This window comes from Lithobates pipiens, unplaced genomic scaffold, assembly GCF_037356315.1.
Source record: "Lithobates pipiens isolate NorthernLeopardFrog02 unplaced genomic scaffold, aLitPip1_a1.2 Scaffold_23, whole genome shotgun sequence".
NCBI classification, from domain to species: domain Eukaryota; kingdom Metazoa; phylum Chordata; class Amphibia; order Anura; family Ranidae; genus Lithobates; species Lithobates pipiens.
Window position 1 is genome coordinate 233,487,109 of NW_027507785.1, and position 24,174 is coordinate 233,511,282.

Below are 24,174 nucleotides of genomic sequence, written 5' to 3' on the forward strand. Positions count from 1 at the left end.
AATAACCCCCTATGAATATTTTCTCAGTCAGCATAGCCTTAATAGTAATTCAAGTATCTGCTTTAACGAAAGCTCTCATTTTCCAACAAGTCAGGCACATTTTGCATGCCTTTCAGTTAGATTACAAAACAAAATTTAGATTGTAATATCTTACCAAACTGATATGACCTTAAGTATAAGCTGCACGTGTTCTAAAATTGGTTCTCCTCTGAATGCTTACCAAAGTGTTTAGCAGCTCTAATGGTTTCTTGTGAACCACGGATTGTTATGATTTGTGCCAAAGCATTCATATCATCACCAGCATTGAAGAAATGATATCTTCCACTAAGCAGGGATAGAAAGATGATGCCTGCAGACCACATGTCAATTGCTGAAATAAAAAGTAGAATTAGAATGGCCATCCTGCTTTTAAACACACAACCTAAAGCCCAGCACACAGAAGAAATATTTTAATAAAAGTACCTCAATTTTTTTTATCCAAAGACTACATAGTCAAGGGATCTGTGATAACTAGGGTTGCACAAATAGCACAAAAAAAATAAAAAATAATCGGTATCTGTACTCTGTCTTAACGCGGGAGTAACCCCGCTGACTTTTTTTTATTTTTTTTTAACACACCTGTAAGGGAAAAGGCATAATGAGCTTGTATGCACCGCATACTAGCTCATTTTGAAAATGCTTACCTTAGAACAAGGTGCCGGCATCTCACTCGGTCCACGCCGAGGCAGGTGACATGTTCCCTCGCTGTGTCTTTCGGGTATCGTGGCTCTGGCGCTGTGAGCGGCTGGAGCCGCGATGTCCCGCGCAGGAGTTTTCTTCCCGGCAGGGTCTGGCGTCTGCCGGACTTTCAGCTGAGAATCCCTGGTGTGCATGCGTCGCTGAAGTCAGCGGCTCATTGCTAGGGGAATATCTCCTAAACCGTACAGATTTAGGAGATTTTTTTTACCTACAGGTAAGCATTGTAGGCTTACCTGTAGGTCAAAGTTAAAAATGTAACTATAAAACCGCTTTAATGTCATGTGATAAGTTAATTTTAAAATGAATGTTTTTTTTTTGTACGTTTTTTTAATGCTTTTTTGGGGATGAGGTGGAGTGGAAGTGTCAGTGTTTTTTTTTTTTTTTTTTTACAATTTAACTTTGAAATATTAAAAGGTTTTCTTTTCTCAGCCCTGTTGGGGGTAGGGGGTTCTTTGGTGAGATAGACAGACCCCCGAAATCTCGCATTTGAGACAGGCTTGAGCCTAAGCTGCACTGAAAATGAACAGGAGACAGAAGCTCCTCTCCATTCATAAACTGAAGGATCGTAAACACAAGTTACCATGAATAGACAGGCAGTGATCACATCGGAAAAAGAAAGCCAGTAAATGACAGATTTACTGGCTCCCTTTTCTCTCCATCCCGAAAGATCCAGGGAAAAGGGGGAGACTGGAGGGAGGGAGGGGAGAAGACTGAAAGAGGATGAGGTAGGGGAGAAGGCTAAAAGAGGATGAGGGAGGGGGAGAGACTAAAAGAGGATGGAGGGGAGAGGCTGTAAGAAGATGGGGGGGCTTTTTCACCTTAATGCATATGCCCGAATCCCACCGTGTCAATGGACGCAGCAGCGGGACTCGGGAGCGAGCCTGCATAGGTGCCCCCAGAGAAATCAGCTTTCCGTGGGGGCACCCGATGAAGAGGAGGGGCCACCGGGTGCGCTGGCAGGGCACCCCATAGGAAGAGGAGCGGGGTTGCTTTGTACAAAACTATTGCACAGAGCAGGCAAGTATAGGCATGTTTGTCATTTAAAAAAAAAAATGAAAATTTAAAACACCCCTTCAACCTTGTACTGACAAGAATTTTGTGACACACCCTAAATACCGCTTGTATTAGAAAGATGCGTTACTGTTTAGATGTGCTGGCAGCACACGGTTGCACGCATTGCTTAGGTTTTCTTTATACCCGGCTCTTTTTTTATTTTATTTTTTACAAATTGCAGCAATACAAATTACACACAAATTACACACATTGTACCTTGTATGCCACAAGTGTATCAAATGAAGGTAGAAATAAAATGATACACAACAAATTCCTAACTCAAATACTGGTAACACCACCACCCGCTCCCCTCCATGCAGCTGTAGAGATAAACAGGATATGCAAACCACTAGGCCTGTGTAGAAAGAACCATCATCAAGGAAAAACAAATAGGATCACCCACCCATCGCATGGATTAAAAAACACAAGGATTACAAATGTCAAGAGCCTCACTTATTATTAACCCCTATGCCTCAATGAGAGCCTTGGGAAACAGATAAAAAAACTAAAACACCCCTAACCAACTGCAGACATTAGAGCCACTATGGGATGTTAAGCATTTGTGGTAGACGTGGGAACCCAGCTGCGCCTGACCTCAATTCTGCAACAGCCTCTACTCAGATAGGTGGCCTTAAATGAGGGGAATACTACCTTTATTAACCCCTTCCAAAAAAAAAGGAGTGGGAGCTTACAGATTTTTTTCCCCAATGCAAGATCACTACTTTAAAATGATAAAACAAGACAGTCAGGAAAGTTCTGTATGCCTTAAGGGGAACTAGCTCCTCGACCAGATGCAGCAGAAAAACCGGAACCGATACAATCAAAATCCGCTGAGGATTTCCCCCCACAAATAGAGCTTTCTTTTGGTGGTAGTTGATCACTTAAGCGGTTATTTTTTGTGCAAAAAAATAAATAAAAAATAGCAAAATTTTTACTAATATACCTATTATATATATATATATATATATATTTTACACACACACACACACACACACACACACACACATATATATATATATATATATATATATACACACACACACACACTAAGAAAATACGTCGACGTGCGTGCAGGGCATAGATGCGTCACAGTGGGGGCAGTGCTTAGTATCTACCGCTGCCCTCCGTGCCACCGCCCCCCTCTCTTATCCCCCTCTGTGCCACCATCCCCCTCCGTGCCGCCGTCCCTAGGGGTGCAACGGATCGGCACCGATCCGTGATCCGAGCGCACATGCCGCGATCTCAGCCTTAGGAGAGGCCGCGGCTTCGGCCTAGCTCCGAAGCAGCGGCCATCTTTCTACACCCAGGCGTTTACAATGTGATCGCTCCGATGGAGCGATCACTTGTAAACAAACCGGCGTCATGACATGACGCCGGTTTCTCTCTCCCCTCTCTGTACGGATCTGTGCAGTGGAGGGGAGAGGTCGGATGGAAGCAGCCATCCCTCCATACCCTGCCGATACTCTGCCAGCCTCTGCAATGCAATACTCTGCCAGCCAATGCAGTACAATACTCTCAAGGTTATCCAAAGGATTAATTAGCTAATCAAAAAAACCCCACTAGATTAATTAAAAAAATAAATCGGATAGTCGTTGACTAATCGAAAAAATAATCGATAGATTAGTCGACAGACAAATTAATCGTTAGTTGCAGTAATATATATATATATATATATATATATATATATATATATATATATATATATATATATATATATATATATATATATATATATATATATAAATATATAAAATTTTCTCCCTCAGTTTAGGCCGATATGTATTCTTACACATATTTTTAGCAAAAAATAAATAAAATAAAAATCGCAATAAGTGTATATTGATTGGTTTGTGCAAAAGTTATTAGTGTCTACAAAATAGAGGATAGTTTTATGGCATTTTTATTACTTATTTTCTTTACTAGTAATGGCTGTGATCCGCGATTTTTATCATGACTGCAACATCATGGCGGGTACGTCAGACAATTTTGACACATTTTTGGGACCATTGGCATTAATACAGCGATCAGTGCGATTAAAATTGCATTGATTACTGTTATTGATTACTGTAAAAATGTCACTGGCAGTGAAGGGGTTAACACTAGGGGCAATGAAGGGGCTAGGTGTGTCCTAGGGGCATGTTTCTAACTGAGGGTGTGGCTGTGTTTTACAGATCACTGACCTCTGCTCCAATCACAGGGAGCAGAGATCAGTGTCACTTGTTGCTAGGCAGAACTGTTTACATAGGCATCTCCCCATTCTTCCTCCCCATGAGACTATTGTGGGTATTTCTGCAGCGATAGAGTCCGTGGGATCCGCGATCGGACTCACGGGGTTCCCGACCGCTGCCGGCAGCGCACATGGAAAATTGGATAGAGCCACCGTTTTGAAAAAATTATCATGGAACATTGAGATATTCTTAGGTAAGATCAGGTATTGGGTTCCGTGCTACCTTTGCATCCGATTTATTTATAAAAAAAGCCCCTACCTTTAGAGATGTTTTAGTTCCAAGTGTGATAGATCCTCCAGCTATTAAAGAAAATATTTGCTTTCCTCACTGGGTTTTATGCATGTGGGAAATGTCCCCTGTGTAAACAGTGCACATTTAATATTAAAAGACAAAATGAGTTTACTACCCCCACCATGGGTAGGACTTAACTCCCATAGTATTACAAGTGATGAGATTTTTAATTGGTTGTGTACGTGCTTGAATGTGATTGTGGGCTGCAATATATAGGTCGAACTTCTAGGCCCCTTAGTGTCCGCATAGCTGAGCATGGCAACATTAAAAAAGGGCCTTTGGTCACATGTGTCTTAAACACTTCAGAAACTTTCATAACAGAGATCCCCGGTGCTTGAAATTCTGGGGTATTAAAAAGGGTTAAAAAGCACGGGGGGGTAATTTTATCCGTTCACTCAGTCAGCGTGAATCCTTGAATCCTTCTGGAGCCATAAGACTCAACATGGACTTGGATTTAAATTGTTTTATTTCCGACAAATAGGTTTTATCATGTTATAGATTTTATCACATATTGCATATGTATTGATGTTTTACAGTAGACTGCAGATGTAAGGACATTTTGTTATAATACCATTTGCTCCCTTGTACTGTATACAGTCTTATATTAGGAGTGGGTAGTGATTATTAATATCAAACTAAGAGCATATTAAATGACAGTTATCTGTATATAATTTTATATATGCAAAATTTTAACACTGTTTGGATATATTTATGCTGTGCATGCAGCCGGTATGTGTCCCCATGGGAGAAGTCTGATGATCTCAAGCGAAGATGGAGCCGTCTTTCCGGTTCCGGCCGTGGACGACTGTTTATCAGCTCTCCATGACTGGGCCGCTATTAATGGATCCCAGGTGACGCTGTAGCTCCACCCACCACTGACGAAGTCCGCTTTTGACGTAACATGCGTTGGGGGGGGGGGGGTGCTTTGCTGTGGACGTCACCCGCCATCTTACCGAGTTTATACCACAGTGGCACCTTGTAGCTGTGCTTTGGCATTTCGCTCCAACTCTGGATTTTCGATTTACATTCACTCTGATTGTTCAGTGACTTTTTCATATTTTATTGAGCCAATGAATTTTAACTGATTTTAGTAAATAAATATGATCAGCTACACTTAGATCACTTTCTTTCACATTGGGGATCTTTTAGCTGCTGGAGTGTCTGTTAAACAATCTGCCTTCTGGACTGTCTCAGCTATCCTTTGACCCTGTGAATATTAAAGTGCATCAATATATCAGAACACTGAGGGGTTTATTGGATGTCATGGTTCCATGCCGTTGGAAGTCTCATCTGATCACATCCTGTCCTCATCCATGGACTGATGCTGCTGGATCCATTTTCCACCAGACGTGTGAGATTAAGCTTAAGCTTATTTGACCATTTGAGTTTTCAGTGGTCCATCAGATCCGGTAAGTGTACCCTATATTGAAGGTGCAAGGATGTGTCACTCTGATTTTTTTTATTGGACGATCTCGTTCATCACGTGGTGGCCTCATTCTCTGACCCCCCCCCCCCCCACCCCCGTTTGTCTGCCCATTATTGGAATATATAGTGCACGAACGTTACTTTGCGCTGAACCATTTTCTTATTTGGTTTGTATTCGAAGGTGTTGCATTTGCTACTTTGTGTTGTACTGTTTTTTATTATTGCATAACTATACATACCCTGGCAGAATTTTTGATTTCTTGGCCATTTTTCAGAGAATATGAACAAACACACAAACTATTCACTCATAGTTAGTGTTTGGCTGAAGCCATTATCAACTGTTTACTCTTTAAATCATAATGGCAATAGAAAACTACTCAAAATTACCCCAATCTAAAGTTTGCATAGCCCAGTTTTTAATACCGTGTATTGCCCCCTTCAACATCAATGACATCTTGAAGTCTTTTGTGGTATTTGTGGATGTGGCTCTTCATCTTCTCACATGGTAAAGCTGCCCATTCCTCTTGGCAAAAACCCTCCAGTTCCTGTAAATTCTTGGGCTGTCTTGCATGAACTGCACGTTTGAAATCTCCCCAGAATGGCTCAAAGATATTGAGGTCAGGAGACAGGTGGCCACTCCAGAACCTTCACTTTATTCTGCTGTAGCCAATGACAGGCCGACTTAGCCTTGTCTTTTGAATCATTGTCATGTTGGAATGTCCAAATATGACCCATGCACAGCTTTCTGGCTGATGAATGCAAACGTTCCTCCCGTATTTTTTGATAACATACTGCATTCATCTTGCCATCAATTTTGGCCAAATTTCCTGTGCCTTTGTAGCTCACACATCCCCAAAACATCAGCAATCAATCTCAGTGTTTCACAGTAGGAATAGTGTACCTTTCATCACAGGCCTTGTTGACTCCTCTCCAAATTAAGCATTTATGGTTGTGGCCAAAAAGCTAAATTTTGGTCTCATCACTCCAAATGACTGTGCCAAGTGGTTTGAGGCTTTTTCTGTGCTGCTTGGCGTATTGTAAGCGGGATACTTTGTGGCATTTGCATAGTAATGGCTTTCTTCTGGGACTTGACCGTGCAACCCATCTTTCTTCAAGTACCTCCTTATTGTGCATCTTGAAACAGTCAGACCATATTTTCAGAGTCCTATATTTCACCTGAAGTCATTTGTGGCTTTTTCTTTGCATCTTGAACCATTTTCCTGGCAGTTGTGGCTGAAATTCTAGTTGGTCTACCCGACCATGGTTTGGTTTCAACAGAACCCCTAATTTTCCACTTAACGTTTGAACACTGCCGATTGGCGTTCTCAATTCCTTGGATATCTTTTCATATCCCTTTCCTGTTTTATACACTTCAACTACCTATTCCTGCAGATCCTTTGACAATTCTTTTGCTTTCCCCATGACTCAGAATCCAGAAACATCAGTGCAGCACGGGATGAAAGATGCAAGGGTCTGTCAGGAGTCCAGAAACTCATTGATCTTTTATATACACACACACACTAAATTACAAGTAAAGTAAACAGATCACCGGTGAGGATATTCACCTTTAATAGCCATTCAAACTCCTTTGTGTCAATGTTATCAGGTCAAAATTACCAGGGCAGGTAAACTTTTGATCAGGGTCATTTGGGTAGTTTGTCATCATTAGGATTTAAAGAGTAAAACGCAGTTGATTAATAAATGGCTTCAGCCAAACACTAACCACGAGTGAAAAATGTTTGTGTGTTATTCATATGAAAATGGCCAAGAAACCAAATTCTGCCAGGGTATATAAAAATGAGCACAATTGTATTTAAAAAAAAAAAAAAATACATAAATAAAAATATAGATGATATCTCATATATACAATTATCTCCCTCCCTCGCCTAACTTTTATTAATCTCTGGGGGATCAGTATGCTGGGTCCATACACCTGCTGTGCACATTATGAGGGGATCCCACTCTCCCTGGTGGAATGGTTTTTGATTGTATATTATAAAGCAACAGAACCTGATGAAACGCATGCAATATTAACTATAGCAGAGACACCTGGCTTTTTAATTATCGAAGACTCTAGGGGCAAGAATCATTCAAAAATCTAGGGGCTATCCTAGCTTATAAGCTTAAGTTATATTACTTTTAGGTGGACTAACAAGCAACCATCATTTACCTCAACACAGGGGAGTCGTTTGTTCATCATGCTCAAACCTATAATATGATTTTTAAAACTAGGCTTCCCACTTTAATCCTACACTTCAGGAGGAGAGTTTCTCACCCCCCCCCCCCCCCCTCCCAATTACCTAAGCAGATAAAAGATTTATTAAATGGAAAGGCTTCTTCATACAAATGAAGAATGCCAATGAAGTTGGTGGTTCTTTTACCCAAGTAAAATACGAAAACAGAATATTTACCAGTAGTTTGATTAGGACACTTTGTCAACACCTCTGGAGCACGAAACCCAGGAGTACCAGCTCTAGGAGCAACTTGTCTGGTTCTTTAAAAAAAAAAAAAAAAATATATATATATATATATATAAATAGATGAAGTCTCCACACTAGCAAATATTAAGATTGCAAAAAAAGCCAAGACAGTTTGTGAAGTCTAAATGAAAATGACAAAACATAACATGGATCGCAGAGCAGATTTGTGCACATACATACTGTTGCTACCAATCCAAGCATATTCTTAAGCTGAGCCAGCTGTGTACCAGAAGACAGCTAATAATTTTGCTACACAAAGTTCTGCGTGGTTTTATAACATCAAAATACATTACCTTGCAAGGCAAATACTGCAGACTTGATCTCTTGCGTAACAGTAACAGGTCAGGCTCACTGGGCAAGTGCTGGCAGTCTTCCTGACCACCCCCGTACTTGTATTTTTTGCAGGCACAGTCTTCCTAGCTGCCAATTTTTTGGCTGCAACATCTGATGTCTTGGGCTGAGTTAGGCTCTGTAAAAGTGCAGTTGTGGTATAAAACTTAATCCAATTATGCCTTGTATAGAAATGTTGTTCTAGAAAAATTTGCATACAACTACTTGAAGCAGAATTGAACTGAAGAAAAAAAAAAAAAACACACAACAAAAACAAAAACAAAAAGGAGGCTGATATTTGACAGACGAGACCCTGTTGGTCTCTTCAACCTGCCAGCATTTTTGTACACAGAGCTGCACATGCTCAGCATACATTTACAGCACTGCTCTGTGCCTCCCTTACACATGGCCCAGGAATGGCAGAAACACAGCTTTACCAATTTAATAGCTGAAGAATTTAAAACTGGAAGGAAGACCGGGAAAAGATGGAAGTGCCCCAGGCAGCAAAGATTGCTGACATCCCAGCAATGGAGGTCAAGGCTTGGCAGGCAAATCCGCTGCAATATGTTATTCTGGCATAAAGCTCCCAGGCCATATTTTAATGTGGAGGCTTAAAGCGGGAGTCCACCGGGACTCCGAGTTTTTTTTTTTTTTTTTTTTTTTAAAAGCCAGCAGCTACAAATACTGCAGCTGCTGACTTTTAAATAGTGACACTTACCTGTCCAGCGCGCCCGCGATGTCGGCACCCGAAGCCGATCGCTCGCTCGTGCCGCCGCCATCTTGGGTATGGGAATCAGGAAATGGAGCCTTTCGGCTTCATTTCCCGGTTCCCTACTGCGCATGCGCGAGCCGCGCGGCGCAATCCGGACGGTCCCCGCTGCCTCTGGGAGCTGTGTGTTTCCCAGCAGGCAGCGGGGCACTTGCTGAAGGGGGCGGGCGCTTGCGGAAAGGGGCGTAACGTACGCCCCTTTCCGCAGAGAGCTAGCCCGGAAGTGGGTGCAGTTACCTGGATTATCCAGGTAACTGCACCCCCCTCCCCCCTGAAAGGTGCCGATTGTGGCGCCGGAGGGGGGGGGGGGGATTCCGATGAGCGGAGGTCCATTTTAGGGTGGACCTCCGCTTTAATTCCACTTTAAAAGTCTATACAGTAAATACTGAAAGTTTCCAGGTGTCAACATCCACCTCGATAACAAGTGTGCCTGTAATTTCTAAACACATTTCTCTCATTTATATTATTCATCTATATTGTCTTGATTTGATTCTTTCCTCTAGCTAGTAGTAGTTTCATTCAACCAAACTTGCTCTATAAATGTTAGAGAGGTGTTCTAGGATAGCTAGATAGATAGATAGATAGATAGATAGATAGATAGATAGAGATATCTATATAGATATATCTATATAGATATCTGTATGTATATTAAAAAAAAAAAAAAAAAAAACACACATCTTAGTTACTTACCAGCAACGTTTTTTTTTTTTTTATAATTGCATTTTTATTAAATTTCAAAACAAGTACAAAATAATCAAGCAATGAAATGATCAGTAATCAGAGACAAACAGATTAAAACGTAAGCGTTAAAGCGGTTCTTCACCCTAAAGGGGAAGTTCCGCTAATCTTATCCCTCCGGTGCCACAATCGGCACCTTTCAGGGGGGAGGGGGGTGCAGTTACCTGGATAATCCAGGTAACTGCACCCACTTCCGGCCAGACCGCCGCAGACCCCCGCAGACGCTCCGCCCCCCCCCGTTGTGTTCTGGGAAACACACAGTTCCCAGAGACACAGCGGGGGACCATAAGAGACGCGCAGCGCGACTCGCGCATGCGCAGTAGGGAACCGGGCAGTGAAGCCGTCATGATTCACTTCCCGATTCCCTGACAGAGGATGGCGGCGGTGGCAGCAGCGAGACGAGCGATCGCTCGTCATCTGCCGCCGACATCGCTGGAACCTGGGACAGGTAAGTGTGATTTTATTAAAAGTCAGCAGCTGCAATATTAGTAGCTGCTGGCTTTTAATATTTTTTTTTTAGGTGCAGCTCCTCTTTAACTACAGAAGTCAGATAGTAATGTCCATAGATGCAGACACAAAAGTGAACTGCAAAAATGCTACAGTTAAAGTAAATAACATACAGTTTATGAAAAACGCAATTCAGTGCAAGAATAGGCCGGAGGCCAGAGATAGACAAAACAAAACAGCCATAACATCATGGTAAATCTCAGGGGAAGGGGAGAGAGTCGCTGGGCTAGTACATCAAGAAAGTTAATGGGAGGGGAAAGGATAAACTACCACTGGCAAATGCATCTGTTAAGGGTGTACAGGTAGGGGGGAACCAAATTCCGATCGATCCCAGGGCTCCCAGACTTAATCAAACTGGGAAACCAAGTCGTACACCGAAGCCGTCAGGTACTCCATTCTCCGTATTTCGGACACCGATGGGAGAAATCTAGGCCGGGGGTTGCGCCAGACAACCAGCATAACGGTATGAGCCTCTTAGCAGCTAATAGAATATACGAGATCAGCCGGTTGTTTTTTTGGGTAGGCCTGGGATAGGGAGACCCAACAAACAGTGTAGGGGATCGATCGGAAGGGACACCCCCGTAACGGTATTTCTATGAGCCTTTCAGGACAGCACCCTGGAGAGAGCGTAGCTCCACCCTTCACAGGAACCACTGCCATGACAACACCCTTTAAATGCAGCTGTTTCCACCATGCCAATAGTTGTCCGAGAATTCCTCTGACATGCTGGAAGATATAAGCATAGAAAACAACCACCACCAGAGATACTATATAAATGCATATAATAAGCAAGGGAGGGAAGTAGCTTCTGTCCTAAAAGGCTCATAGAAATACCGTTACCGGCAAGTAGCTAATGTTTTCTTCCCTCGCCTTTCAGGACAGCACCTTAGAGATAATCGAGTACTTCAGGGTGGGCCCACAGCTTATAAGACCTTCCTGCCAAATTGATCCAAGGCAGACAGCAGCTCTAACCTGTAGTGCCTTATAGATGGCAGGTAAGCTTTGGTGGCCTGCTTTTAGCCCTCTTCCCAAAGTACTTCTGTAAGCCTTCTCCCCTTTGTCTGCTCCTGTTGCCAGGATGAAACAGGACGGTAGGACCAAGGCATTTTTTTACATCAAGATATTTTAAAAACATGTCTTCAGACGTCTAGAATGTGAAAGGCCTCCTCTGCTGGGCTGTAGGGAGCTAGACAGAATGTGGGCAGTATAATTTTTTGCATACGGTGTAAAGCTGTAGAATTTTGGAAGAAAACTCAGATCTGTCCCTGAGATTATTCTGTCTAGAAAACATCTCAGGAAAGGCTCATCATCAGATTGGGCATGCAATTCGCTAATTATGCAGGCTGAAGTTACTGCTACCAGGAGGATTGTTTTCAACCTGCGCAACTCTGGAGATATCTTGCAAAGGTTAAAAAAAAAAAAAAAAAAAAAAAAGGGGGGGGGGGGGGGCTTTCGTGAGCCCTTGAAGTAAAGATAAATCCCACTTTGGGAATATTTTGACCGACACAGGTATACTCCTAGCCATCGCTCTTAAAACCAAAAAAATAAATAAATAAAAAATAATCAAATGGCTCTAGATAAGGTTTTCTCTAGAAACACAGACAGCGCTGCCACCTGCTAATCCCTTCCCCATTCCCTCATGGAGAAATTCTGAACAGAAATTAAACGATTGAAATCAACGTCAATTGTCCTGGTTACGTTTTTTCTGCTTAATAAAAGGGTGTTGAAAAGCTTTTGAGACAGGCCTCTGCGTCTTAGGAAGTCCGCCACAGAAAACAGGCCATCGGGTTGAGGCCGGGTCCGGATGAATGATGGACCCTTGACTCAAAATCCCTTCTGACTGGCAATCTCCAGGGAGCTTCGCTGATAGCCGAATACCAAGGTCTTTTTGCCAAAAGGACTGTTTAAAATCAGATCTGTGGGGTCCCATTTGTGAGCCAAGTCATTTAACCATTTGACCACTGGGCACTTAAACACCCTTAATAACCAGACCAATTTTCAGCTTTCGGTGCTCTCACATTTTGAATGACAATTACTCAGTCATGCAACACTGGACCTACATGAAATTTTTGTCCTTTTTTTCACACAAATGGAGCTTTCTTTTGGTGGTATTTAATCACCGCTGGGTTTTTTATTTTTTGTGCTATAAAAGAAAAAATACAGAAAATTCTGTAAAAAATGAATTTTTCTTTGTTTCTGTTATAAAATTTAGTAGATTAGTAATTTTTTCTTCATAAATTTTGGTCAAAATTTATACTACTACATATCTTTGGTAAAAATAAGTACAAATTGGTGGATATTATTTGGTCTTTGTGAAAGTTATAGAGTCCACAAGCTATGGTGCCAATATCTGAAAATTGATCACACCTGAAGTACTGATGGCCTATTTCAATTCTTGAGACCCTAACATGCCAGAAAAGTACAAATACCCCCCAAATGACCCCTTTTTGGAAAGAAGACATTCCAAGGTATTTAGTAAGAGGCATGATGAGTTTTTTGAAGTTGTCATTTTTTCCCACAATTCTTTGCAAAATCAAGATTTTTTCTTCTTTTTTTTTTCTTTCACAAAATTGTCATATTATCAGTTTATTTCTCACACAGCATATGAATACCACAAATTAAACCCCAAAAAACATTCTGCTATTACTCCCGAGTACGGCGATACCACATGTGTGAGACTTTTACACAGTATGGCCACATACAGAGGCCCAACATGCAGGGAGCGCCATCAGGCGTTCTGGAGCACCCAGGACAATTCTGACATTTCTCTCCTACATGTAAAAATCATCATTTATTTGCTAGAAAATTACATAGAATCCCAAAACATTATATATGTTTTTTTAGCAAACACCCTGGAGAATACAATGGTGGTCGTTGCAACTTTTTATCTCGCACGGTATTTGCGCAGCAATTTTTCGAAATTTTTTTTTTTTATGCAAAAAAAAAAAAAAAAAAAAAAAAAAAAAAAACAGTAAAGTTAGCCCAATTTTTGCATAATGTGAAAGATGAAGTTACACGAGTAAATAGATACCCAACATGTCACTCTTCAAAATTGCACAGGCTCGTGGAATGGCGCCAAACGTCGCTACTTAAAAATCCCCATAGGCGTTGATTTAATTTTTTTTTTACTGGTTATATGTTTTGAGTTACAGAGGAGGTCTAGGGCTAGAATTATTGCTCTCGCTCTAACGTTCGCAGCGATACCTCACATGTGTGGTTTGAACACCGTTTTCATATGTGGGCGGGACTTACGTATGCGTTCGCTTCTGCATGCGAGCACATGGGGACAGGGGCGCTTTAAAAAAAAATATATATATATTTTATTGTTCATTTTACTTTATGTATTTATTTTAGTTTGACATTTTTTCCCCCAAAAATAAATTTTTTGTTCACTTTTATTCCTATTACAAGGAATGTAAACATCCCTTGTAATAGGAATATGGCATGACAGGTCCTCTTTACAGTGAGATGTGGGGTCAATAAGACCCCGCATCTCACCTCTAAGCTGGGAAGCCTGAAAAAAAAAAAAAAAAAAAAAGATTCTGGATTTGATCATATTGGCGAGTCGGTAGAAGCAACGGAGGGCGGCGGGGGTGTGTCTATGGCTGGGTATTGCAGGGTATCACCGACTATGGCTGGGTATCTCAGAGTATGGCGTTGCAGAGTATTGCAGGATATTGGCGGGTGTTGCAGAGTATTGCAGAGTGTTGCAGGGTATTGGCGGGTGTTGCAGAGAATTGCAGAGCGTTGCAGGGTAATGCAGAGTATTGGCAGGGAATTGAGGGGTTAATTTTCGGTGAGCAGCGATGTGGTCACTGCAGATGCAGCCCACATCGCTGCTGACACCGATCTCTTCCCCCTCCGCTGTTCCGATCGGTACAGAGAGGGGGTGGGAGGAACCGGCGTCATAACATGACGCCGGTTTGTTTACAAGTGATCACTCCGTCATTTGACGGAGCGATCACGTGGTAAACGGCCGATATGAGCGGCCGTTTACCGTGATGCGCCGGGTCCTGTGGACCCGGCGGTCACGGATGCTCTTGAGTGCGCGCCCCAGGGGGCGCACGAGAGCGGAATTCTGGGAGGACGTCATATGACGGCCTCCCAGAGTTAAGAAACCGCCCTGTAGCCGTCATTCGGCTATAGGGCGGTTGTTAAAGTGGTTAACTCCATAACCTGACGCACTCTGTAGAGCACAAAGAAGGCAGGTGTCTCTCTGGTCCGCAAATAAATCTACTTGAGTGAGAAAGGCCCCACTTCTCGGAGATCATCCAAAAGATTTCCTGATTCAATGACCATTCGGACTCATTTATCCTGTTTCTGCTTAGAAGGTCCACTAGGACATTTTGTGTGCACTTCAAGTGCACTGCTGACAGCGAAGCTAGATTTTTATTTTGCGCAGGATAGGATCTGAGGTGTCAGCACCATCAGTCAACTTGCCCTGTTTTGTCAGGTATAAAACTGCTGGCATGTCTGACAGAACCTGAACATGCTGATTTTCTAAGGGCCGCATGAAGAACAAAATACTTGGTTGAATCGCCCTTCGTTCTCTCCCATTGAAGCAGCTTTCTTTTATAATTTAGGGAAGCCCGTGTCCGGAGTTATGTTTAAAAACATAGAAAGAACAGAATTTCTCTACATGAAGTGGCATGTGTGGGCTGCAAACCTAGAACCTCAGTGTTTGTAGGTGGAAATGCCAACCTCTAAGCCACTGTGCTGTCAGTTCTTGTAACAATCAATATTTTGTAACAATCAATATATTGGACTCCTGGTGCAACCACTTCTGGAGTTATGGCACAGGTGGGATTTTATATATATATATATATATATATATATATATATATTTATATTTAGTGAATAACATTTTGATCCACATTTATTTTGAGATTACCATACACTCATTTTTATTTAGCACTTTTTTGGTAGCGCCGCATTTTCATTTATCTAATTTTGGTGCAGAGAACACTTTTTTATGCTGGCTGCTTCCTAGATACACTACTTCCTCTCTGTAAGTTATCTTAGGTTGAGCGCACTAGCTTTCCCTATTTTATATAAGAATCTGTGTAGAGTCCCTCATGACCCAGGAATCTTACTTGCTGTGCCATTCCAAATTGTTTAGGTGCCGAGTCATCTGTAGATTGTTTGCCAACTGAATTTTTGAACTCTGCAAATAGTAGCAGATCATCCAAATATGGTACTATGGGGGCCCCTCTCTTAGGGGTTTTAAGGCTTACGCCATTCTCTGGTAAAACTCTGGGTGAGGAGAAAATACCTAGGAGGGTAGAGCCCCGATCTGCCCCATTTTGTTTCCCAGATTGACTACCAGCAGCTGAAACTCTTGAGACGAGCTTGCAATTGGGATGTGTAGATACGTGTCTCACAGGTCGATTGACACTACAAAACAACTGGAATGAGCAGATTTCTTAGAGAAAAGATCCACCCAAAAGCTTTTGTACCTGATGGATCAGTTTAGGATCTTCAAATTCAGGATCAGCCAAAATTTTCCTGAAGGTTTTTGGCTAGAAAGATGTGGGAATAGAAGCCTTCCACCTCCTGCTCCCTCTTGACCCCTGTTGAATCAGTTTTTTGTTTTTTTTAAATAAGAAGAACCATGGCCAGGGCTCTCTTTTGATGCTTTGGGAGACTGGTTATATAAAATCTGTTTGGGGGAAGTCTGGAATTTTTTTTAAATTGCCTCCTCCCACTGTGGTCAGAAGCCACTACTGTAAAGTGGCCATTATTACTAATTGTTCTGGAGGGCTGAAGAGCACACCCCCCTCTACCCCTTCCCCTCTTGAGGTACCCCGGTCTCCCCTGTTTTTGGTCTTTTTCCTTTGGAAACTGAAAAAGGAGAAAAACCTGTCTCAGTACGCTTTCTCTTTCTTAGTCGGAAAGGTCTTATCTGCTGTCCTGACTAGGATGGTTTCCAGAACTGAACCAAACAGCGAGTCTCCTGTAGAGAATTCCACACAATTCACCTTCAACGCCATGTCTCCAGACCACGCCTTCCAGGCTTAGTTTTATAAGAGCCAATGATCGATGACATCCTGGTGGATTCTGCTGAGACGTTCGCCATGTAGTTTACAGCTTTTAACAGCGTAGGAAAAAACTCTAGTATATACTTTGATGTAACAACCCTGCTTAACCCAGCATTTAAGGTTCCTAGCAACCACTGTAAAAACCATCGCTGGTTTTAAGTTGGACAGGGACTAGTCCGAGCTTTCTTTAGCAAGGAGTCTGCCCTCTTGTCCTTGGCATCTTTTGAGCATACCCGTGTCCTCACATGCCCGGTCTGTGCGTCTTAAGACCTGTGAGAAGGCAGCATCAATCCTCTAGCCCCCCCCAGTCAGGAGTTATGTTTAACAACATAGGAAGAGCAGAACTTCTCTACATGAAGTATTATGTTTGGGATACGAACCCAGAAAGTCAGTGCTAGTTGGCGGAAATGCTAAACTGTTAGCCTCTGCTTGAATATATCAAGGGTGGTATAAATTGCCTTTAGGAGATCGTTCACCTCTTCCCAGGACCATTTGTAATGGGAGGTCCTCACCTCCTCCGAGTTCAGCTTAGGAGGGATACTTTTAGCTTCCCTCGATTCACTCTCACCTTTTTGAAGTGGGTGGCAGAAGGTTGAAGCGAGAGAGCGCAAGAGCAAGAGCCAGGAAACGCCCCTTTCCTGTAACACAGATCTACCCCATTCTGCTGTAATGCTAAAAGAACATTAAACCTCTAGCAGATAGCACAGGCTTCTGTGGAAGGAACACACAACAAAGCAAACACTCAGTGAGTAAGATTAGAGGCACCTCTGTACCTCTTACCTGGTTCTGGCTGGTGCACTGGGTGCATGTATCCATCCCAACCGCTGTGGCAATACCTCCAAAAGCAGAGTGCACAGCAGCTGCTGCCGCTGCCATTCCATCTCTTTAAAAAGTATCCTTCAGGCGTCCTCTCCTTCTCCTTACTGTTTAAGGGCCAGAAGGACGCACCAGCCAATGACCTCCCTATTCCACCTGCGTTCCAATGGCCGGAACCACTTGCCGTACGCCCACCTCATAAGTCCTGCCTACCAGAATGACTTCACCTGCCCTCCGGGGCTTGGAACAGACATGTCGAGAGCTCTGTTAGCATGCACACTGCCTGTGCGCCCACTGAGCACACAGGCAGGTTCCCTCTGGGTGGCCATCACTACAATCACAATTTAGATTTGTACAAGACATTTCCGCCTCCATTTACAGTAGAAACAGTAATTGCAAGCAAAGTGGAAATCTAATGGCTTACATCATCAAGCCTTAAGTCACATTTCCATACTTTTTCTCAACTTTTAGGCTCCATTCACATTTGGCAATTTGGGATCTGCACTGTGCTTTAGGTGCCGCTGAAAAGAAACGGCAGCCGAGCATGCGTTTTGAGATTGCATGCAGATTTCTGCCCATGATCTCAAGTCACATTGCATTTGCATAAAAACGTTTGGCTGCCATTCATTTGCAGCTACACCTAAAAACGTGGCGCAGTTTTGCCACGATCATCAAGCAGGGATCGCAGCATTCTGCAACGAGTAAAGCTTGCCGCCTAAATAAGGAACTTCTTTTGGGGCAGCAAGCCTCACGCACTGCGGTTTGGCAAGATAATCATGGCAAAACCGCACAGCGGTGATGTCTCATGTGTTTTGACAAAGACTCCTGTTGGTACGTGATAGGACTCTGGTGAGAGATGACGTTCATCTCTCACCCCCATAGATACCTCAGCTCTCTTATTTCCAACCTTGAGCACAGGCTGCAATATTTTCATACAGCTTTGAAGACTGGTACATCCGATAGACCCAAAATAATAAAAAATATTTCTCATTTCTTCTCCATAGAGCACTGCAATGTGGACTGGCACAGAGCTAAAAAGTCATTCATTCATCATATGATATACCTCTCAACTAGCTAGCCCCTTCCCATGTTGTTGTACGTTTGATCTACCGGTTCACACAGACTTTGTTCATATCCTTAAAGCTCTGATGAAGAGCTTTTTCCTCGAAAAACACGTCAGCCAAGTTTTAATTACTTGCCCTTGCAAACCTGTCCTATTTTTAAACTTTTCAGTGCTTATTTTGTAACCTATTTCCTATGTCACGTAGTGTGTGTGATATATATATATATATATATATATATATATATATATATATTTTTTTTAAACATTTTATACATTATATATTCGATGTATATTCGATGTATTCCACTATACATGAATAAACTATACGAGTTTGATACAAGTGGTTGATCACGTGCCTTCCACCCATTTCTCCTACAGTTTTCTCCAGACCACCCCTGGTCAGTCTAGGCAGCGGGACACGCACGATCATTTTCTCCAGTCTTATTGTTTAAAATAGTACTACAACTTCACAACAACGCCTTCACCAGCGCAGGACCAATTTCTCTTTGTCCTGTCTTCAAGTTATTGCTTGTGGCGATTCTCAAGTGATAGTAATGATGAGAGGAGGGAGAATGATTAACTACTTTAAAGTGCTCTATCACTGCTCTCTCAATACCAAGAGAGATTCAGCACCCTTTTGGTCAGTGAGGGAACACCAGCATAAAAGCCAGGTGCATACTTTCATGACCACCCTTTTGCTGGTAATTACTTGCCAACAAGAGGATAGCTAGTGTGAAATGGCCCTAAAGATTTAATCAAACAAGCACATCAATGTTTGAAACTTGAAATTTAAAAAGGAGGAACTGCGGAACGCACTTGAGCGAGGGATCCAAGATGGCCACCAGTGCCTGATCCTCTACACCCCGCCAGACCAACGGAGCTCCCAGCGCGGCTCTGCTCAGCCTAGGAGAGCGGACATAGAGGCAATCCGCTGCCTGAAGCTCCGGTGACCCCCCCGCGGATGAACATGTCGGTCACACGCCACGATCTGGGGCCACAATTTGAGGCGTCCTCCCACAACGGGTGTACCAAGATGGCATGCAAGCAGCCTCATGCTTTCAGCGTTGACGGAGCCCTAGAACACAGGCAAGTCCTCACCCCAGCCACTCTGACATATACCCCTCTCATGCCTGGGAACTTTCTGCAAGTGAATACCCCCTCACCTACCTCTACAGAATCTCTCATAGGCCACACCATGGCAGAACAGGCCCTCTCCCCCACAGAGCCTAACAGGCCAGCATACTCTGGCTTTCCCACAGCAGGCCTGCATCCCTAAGAGCATGGCTTATCCACAGCAGATCTTTTTGACAAACTTTCTATATTCCTGGAAAGGAGATTAGCCACACTGGCTGCTAAAATAACAGGAGACATCAAATCTGACCTGCAAAACATAGGCTACAGAATGAATGCAATAGAAAAACTGGCACTTACTGCTGCAGTATCTAACCAGAATACTGACATGATCCAAAATCTACAGGATCAACTAGAAACCGCCTTATCACGCATTGACAACCTCGAAAACAGGTCCAGGCGATACAATTTCAGGATCAGGGGACTACCAGAGACAGTGAGGGATGTAGCTGCAGCAACCCAAGACCTGATTAAAAATCTACTACCAAACATCAACCCACAGCGTCTGGAACTGGACAGAGCCCTGGAAAGGACACGCTGCCCTCACAAGTTCTACTAAAAGACCACCACCTGTCAGCCCTTCGATCCCTCTATGGTCAAAGTCACAGTCGAGAAGATCAGGAGACAGCGGCCCTACATGAAGGTCATCTAAACTGATCCTGGTCACATCCACTCGCCGTAATGTTTATCAGGTTTACTGACCCCCGTAGGATGGCCTCCTGAAACAACAAAACTTTGAGCCTGCTCCCACATTGCAGTTGTTTGCACATAAGTGCACTGTGGGGGGTTCTAAATTACCCCTACTAAAAGTCTTTTTGCTTTTCCCTCCCTCTGCCGCCTCCCCCTCCTCCCTAAATAGGTCCCCATCATATCGGTTCTCAAATCCTCTCCAGATTCAAACTCTGACGCCAAGACACTCAAACTGTGAAACCGGAGCTCCCATAACATACTGCAATCTGAGCAGTAGCATATACAGCTCCCCATATACCAATGTCCCACCTCCCCCACCCACCCTTAGCCCCACTCCCTCTCCTCTCCCTTGTTTCACCCTTTGGTTCAAGAGACCTGGTATTTCTCAAATGTACTGAGGACTCTCCTTTTTGAATGTTCTGGTCACCTAGTGTGTCCATAAGTCCCCATTGTGGGACAAATGTCAGGTTTAATTGTTCATTACCAAGTTCGGTTCGAGAAATTTTACCCCCGTCTTCAGGTTCTCAGGCTGAAATGTTTTACCCTAGTAAAACACTTTTAACTAGGGAAAAATCTAGTCGGCACTAGGTTTACCCTAGTGCCGACCTATTATGTACTCACTTCCTTTTCTATGAGCCCCTTGGTCTGGGGTAGTACACATGTGCCTATCCCCTGAAACCCTCCCAGCTTCCAGGGGCTAGGACATCCGAGAAGATAAGCTCAGATATTTTCCAATATTTTTTTGGACATATTAGATCCCGGGGTTTCTCCCCCCCCCCCGGGCTCTATTACTTTTCTAGGGAGAAGACCTTTAGCTCTCTCCCCAGATATTCCCCCCCCTGCTGTCTATCATGACTCTACTAACAATCATATCTTCAGCAGATGCCCATGTACTTAGGACTCTGAACAAGCAACACTCTACCAGGCCCAAGGAGATTCCCATAGGAACACCCAAACATGGAAGAAGACTCTCAATGGTAAGTGATGGTAAATGTATCCGCAGTCCTCCCCTCTGCTCCCATGGCTAGTACCACACCAAATATATGGAGGTTTGCCCCTCAACGTACAAGGCCTGAACTCCACCCTGAAAAGCAAGAAAATCTTAAATTTCTATAAATCCCTCAAACTTGATATTGTTATGCTGCAGGAGACACTTCCTGGTTCGGTACAGTCCTAAATTCTTCCACGGCCAATACCCTAATTTCTACCTCGCAAATGCGGGGGGGGGGGGGGGGGGGGGCGGGGGAAGGGGTGGCCATCCTCTTCTCAAAACCCTGCAAATTTAACTGGGCCTCGGCCTAGAGAGACACGGAGGGTAGGTTCATACTAGTCAAAGGCATGATGGAGGGACAAATATATTCCCTAGTGTATTATTATGCTCCAAACAAAGGGAAAGCAAGATTTTTTGCCCGCCTTTTTCAAATCCTCAACCCCATTTTAGAAGGAACAGTCATTTTCGGAGGCGACTTGAACATCGCTTTTGATCAAGGGCTAGACCAGGGGTGGCCAACCAGTGGCCCAGGGGCCACATGTGCCCGCGACCCTCTGCTCTGGAGTGCCGGGTTAGCAAGCCCAGATCGCAGGTTGCCGACCTGTCGTACCACAGCATCGGTGTTGTGAATTAAGCTGGTGGTAGAGGAAGAAAACGGCTGCAGAGCAGAGACCATAAGCCGATGCTTCCTGTACAGCGCCGGCTTTTGCCACAGGCAGAGTCTATGGCAAAGTTCAGTTAACCCATAGCACTACCCTGCACCCGCGGTGTGGGTAATCATCAGTGTGAAAGCAGTTTAGGCCCTTTTCATGCGATCTGCCCTACCCAATCGGACCCTCAATTCACCTCTACAGAGCAGTAGATGTAAACAGACTTTTGTCCATTTACTCCCGCCTGCCTCAAATCCGGTCCTAAAAAATCTGATAAAAAAAAAAAAGGAGAGTTCGCCCTCTTCCATCTGGGTGGATCGGAGGGCCTATAGTGTAGCCATGACCTGTCATCCGCCCGCTCCGCTAATTGTGACCCGCAACTGGTTACCAAGTTGCTTAAGTGGCCCTCGCTCTTAAAAAGGTTGGGCACCCCTGGGCTAGACAGATCAAAGCCCCTAGGCCAACAGTTTACATGCCCTCTCAAAGCCAGCCACAGAATAGCCAAACTGATTCATGCGCAGGGACTGACAGACGTTTGGAGAGAACTAAACCCAGCTACAAGAGACTACACACACTATTCGGCCCCACACAATACATTCTCCAAAATCTACCACATTCTATTACATACTCATTCGATTCCTGCAGTGTCCCAATCCCGAATCAGACACGATTATCTCAGACCACACGCTAGTTTGCATGTCCATACGTGTCTCAATCCCAAAATCAGGATTAAAACCCTAGAGACTGAATAAATCCCTCCTAACGGAGCCAAATCAGAGTTACCATGCTAGAAAAGTCACTATCAGAATACTTCAAACTAAACACAACAAGAGACACCTCAAGGCACATAAGGCTTTTATTAGGGGAGAAATCATTCAAATGTCCACCCAAATAAAAAGGGAAAGAACCGCTGACATTGAAAGACTGGAAAGGGAGTACGCAGCATTAAGATCTCAACACAAAAAAAAAAAACCCTCGAAAGGTAACATTCCACAAATAGATAAAAATCTAACTGGAACTTAACTTAGTCCTCATAGCACAAGCTGAAAAAAAGCATACGATGGAGTAAAAATAATTATTATATACAAAAAGGATAGAATTGGCTCCATGCTACCTACCAAACTATCTCCCAGACTACAACTGCACACAATGCCCCAAATCAGAATTCCCAGATTAGGCCTAACGTCCAATCCGGAGAAAATATTACATGCTTTTCAAACCTTTTACACAAAACTATACACAGCATCCCTGCCAAAACACTGAGGCCATCAAATTAGCCATCCCACGCATATCCCAGGATCATAAGGAAGCATTAGAAGCTCCCTTCAAGGAAGAGGAGGTTCTCGACACCATCAAGGGACTAAAAAGTGTCTCTGCCCTGGGCCCAGACGGATTGTCCAACCCCTACTATAACTCTCTTGCGAATATCATCTCCACAGTTAGCCAAATTCTTCAATGCTAAGACCCAAGGAGAGCCACTTGTCCCGCATTCAACTCCACATTCATTGCGGTGATCCCCAAAATGAATAAAAACCCGGAAGAAGTAGGAAATTACTGTCCGATCTCACTTATTAACTGCGACCTTATTAATATTAACCAAAATTATAGCTAGATTTGCTTCCTTCATAACTAAATATATAAACAAAGGCCAAGTGGGATTCATCCCAGGCAGACAAGGCCCAGACCAAATCAGGAGGGCGATCAATATAATTTCTATTCCACAATTCAACTGGGAAGGGAGGCCCAAACAGTAACATACCTTCTTTTCTCTAGCCAAAAAAAAAAAAAAAAGCCTTCCCTCCACAGCCCCCAATCCATCTCCCGTTAGTACAGAGCCTTGAAGGCACTCTGCACATGCTCAGTATGGTGTGCATTGCTAGAAAGTCTTTTGTATTTGGGTGGCACAGGGCCAATCAGCACTGTCCAGACAGAGGGTCGGGGTCATGCAGTCTCATAGGACAGTCAGGAGGAAAATGAAAAATCCTTCTACAAGCTTTAAGCAGTGCTCAGCCAGACACTGACAGAAGTCACAAGACAAACTGCTGATGAGAAAAGGTATTTAGCAGTTAATATTTACTAAAAATAATTGCATTTCCATGCTCTGTGAGAGACCAGATATAGTGAATGAAGGGTCCTGGTTTAGGAACACTTTAAAAAGGCATCCACAGAGAAACTGCACAGACAAAATTCTCCAAGTATCTGCCCGACTCTATATCTCAACAACCAAACCAAACAT

At 43.4% G+C, this 24,174-nt stretch overlaps 1 protein-coding gene across 2 annotated transcripts in view; it reads right to left on the reverse strand.

The window, feature by feature from the left end:
* CDC7 (cell division cycle 7) overlaps positions 1-24,174 on the reverse strand; it is a 90,565-nt gene that overhangs the window by 12,812 nt on the left and 53,579 nt on the right. For both annotated transcript variants that reach the window (XM_077452934.1, XM_077452933.1), the window contains 3 exons: positions 8,509-8,684; positions 8,147-8,229; positions 221-370 (listed from right to left, as the gene is read on the reverse strand). In XM_077452934.1, the coding sequence (XP_077309060.1) occupies positions 221-370; positions 8,147-8,229; positions 8,509-8,684 (409 nt within the window). The remainder of the gene's footprint in view (positions 1-220; positions 371-8,146; positions 8,230-8,508; positions 8,685-24,174) is intronic.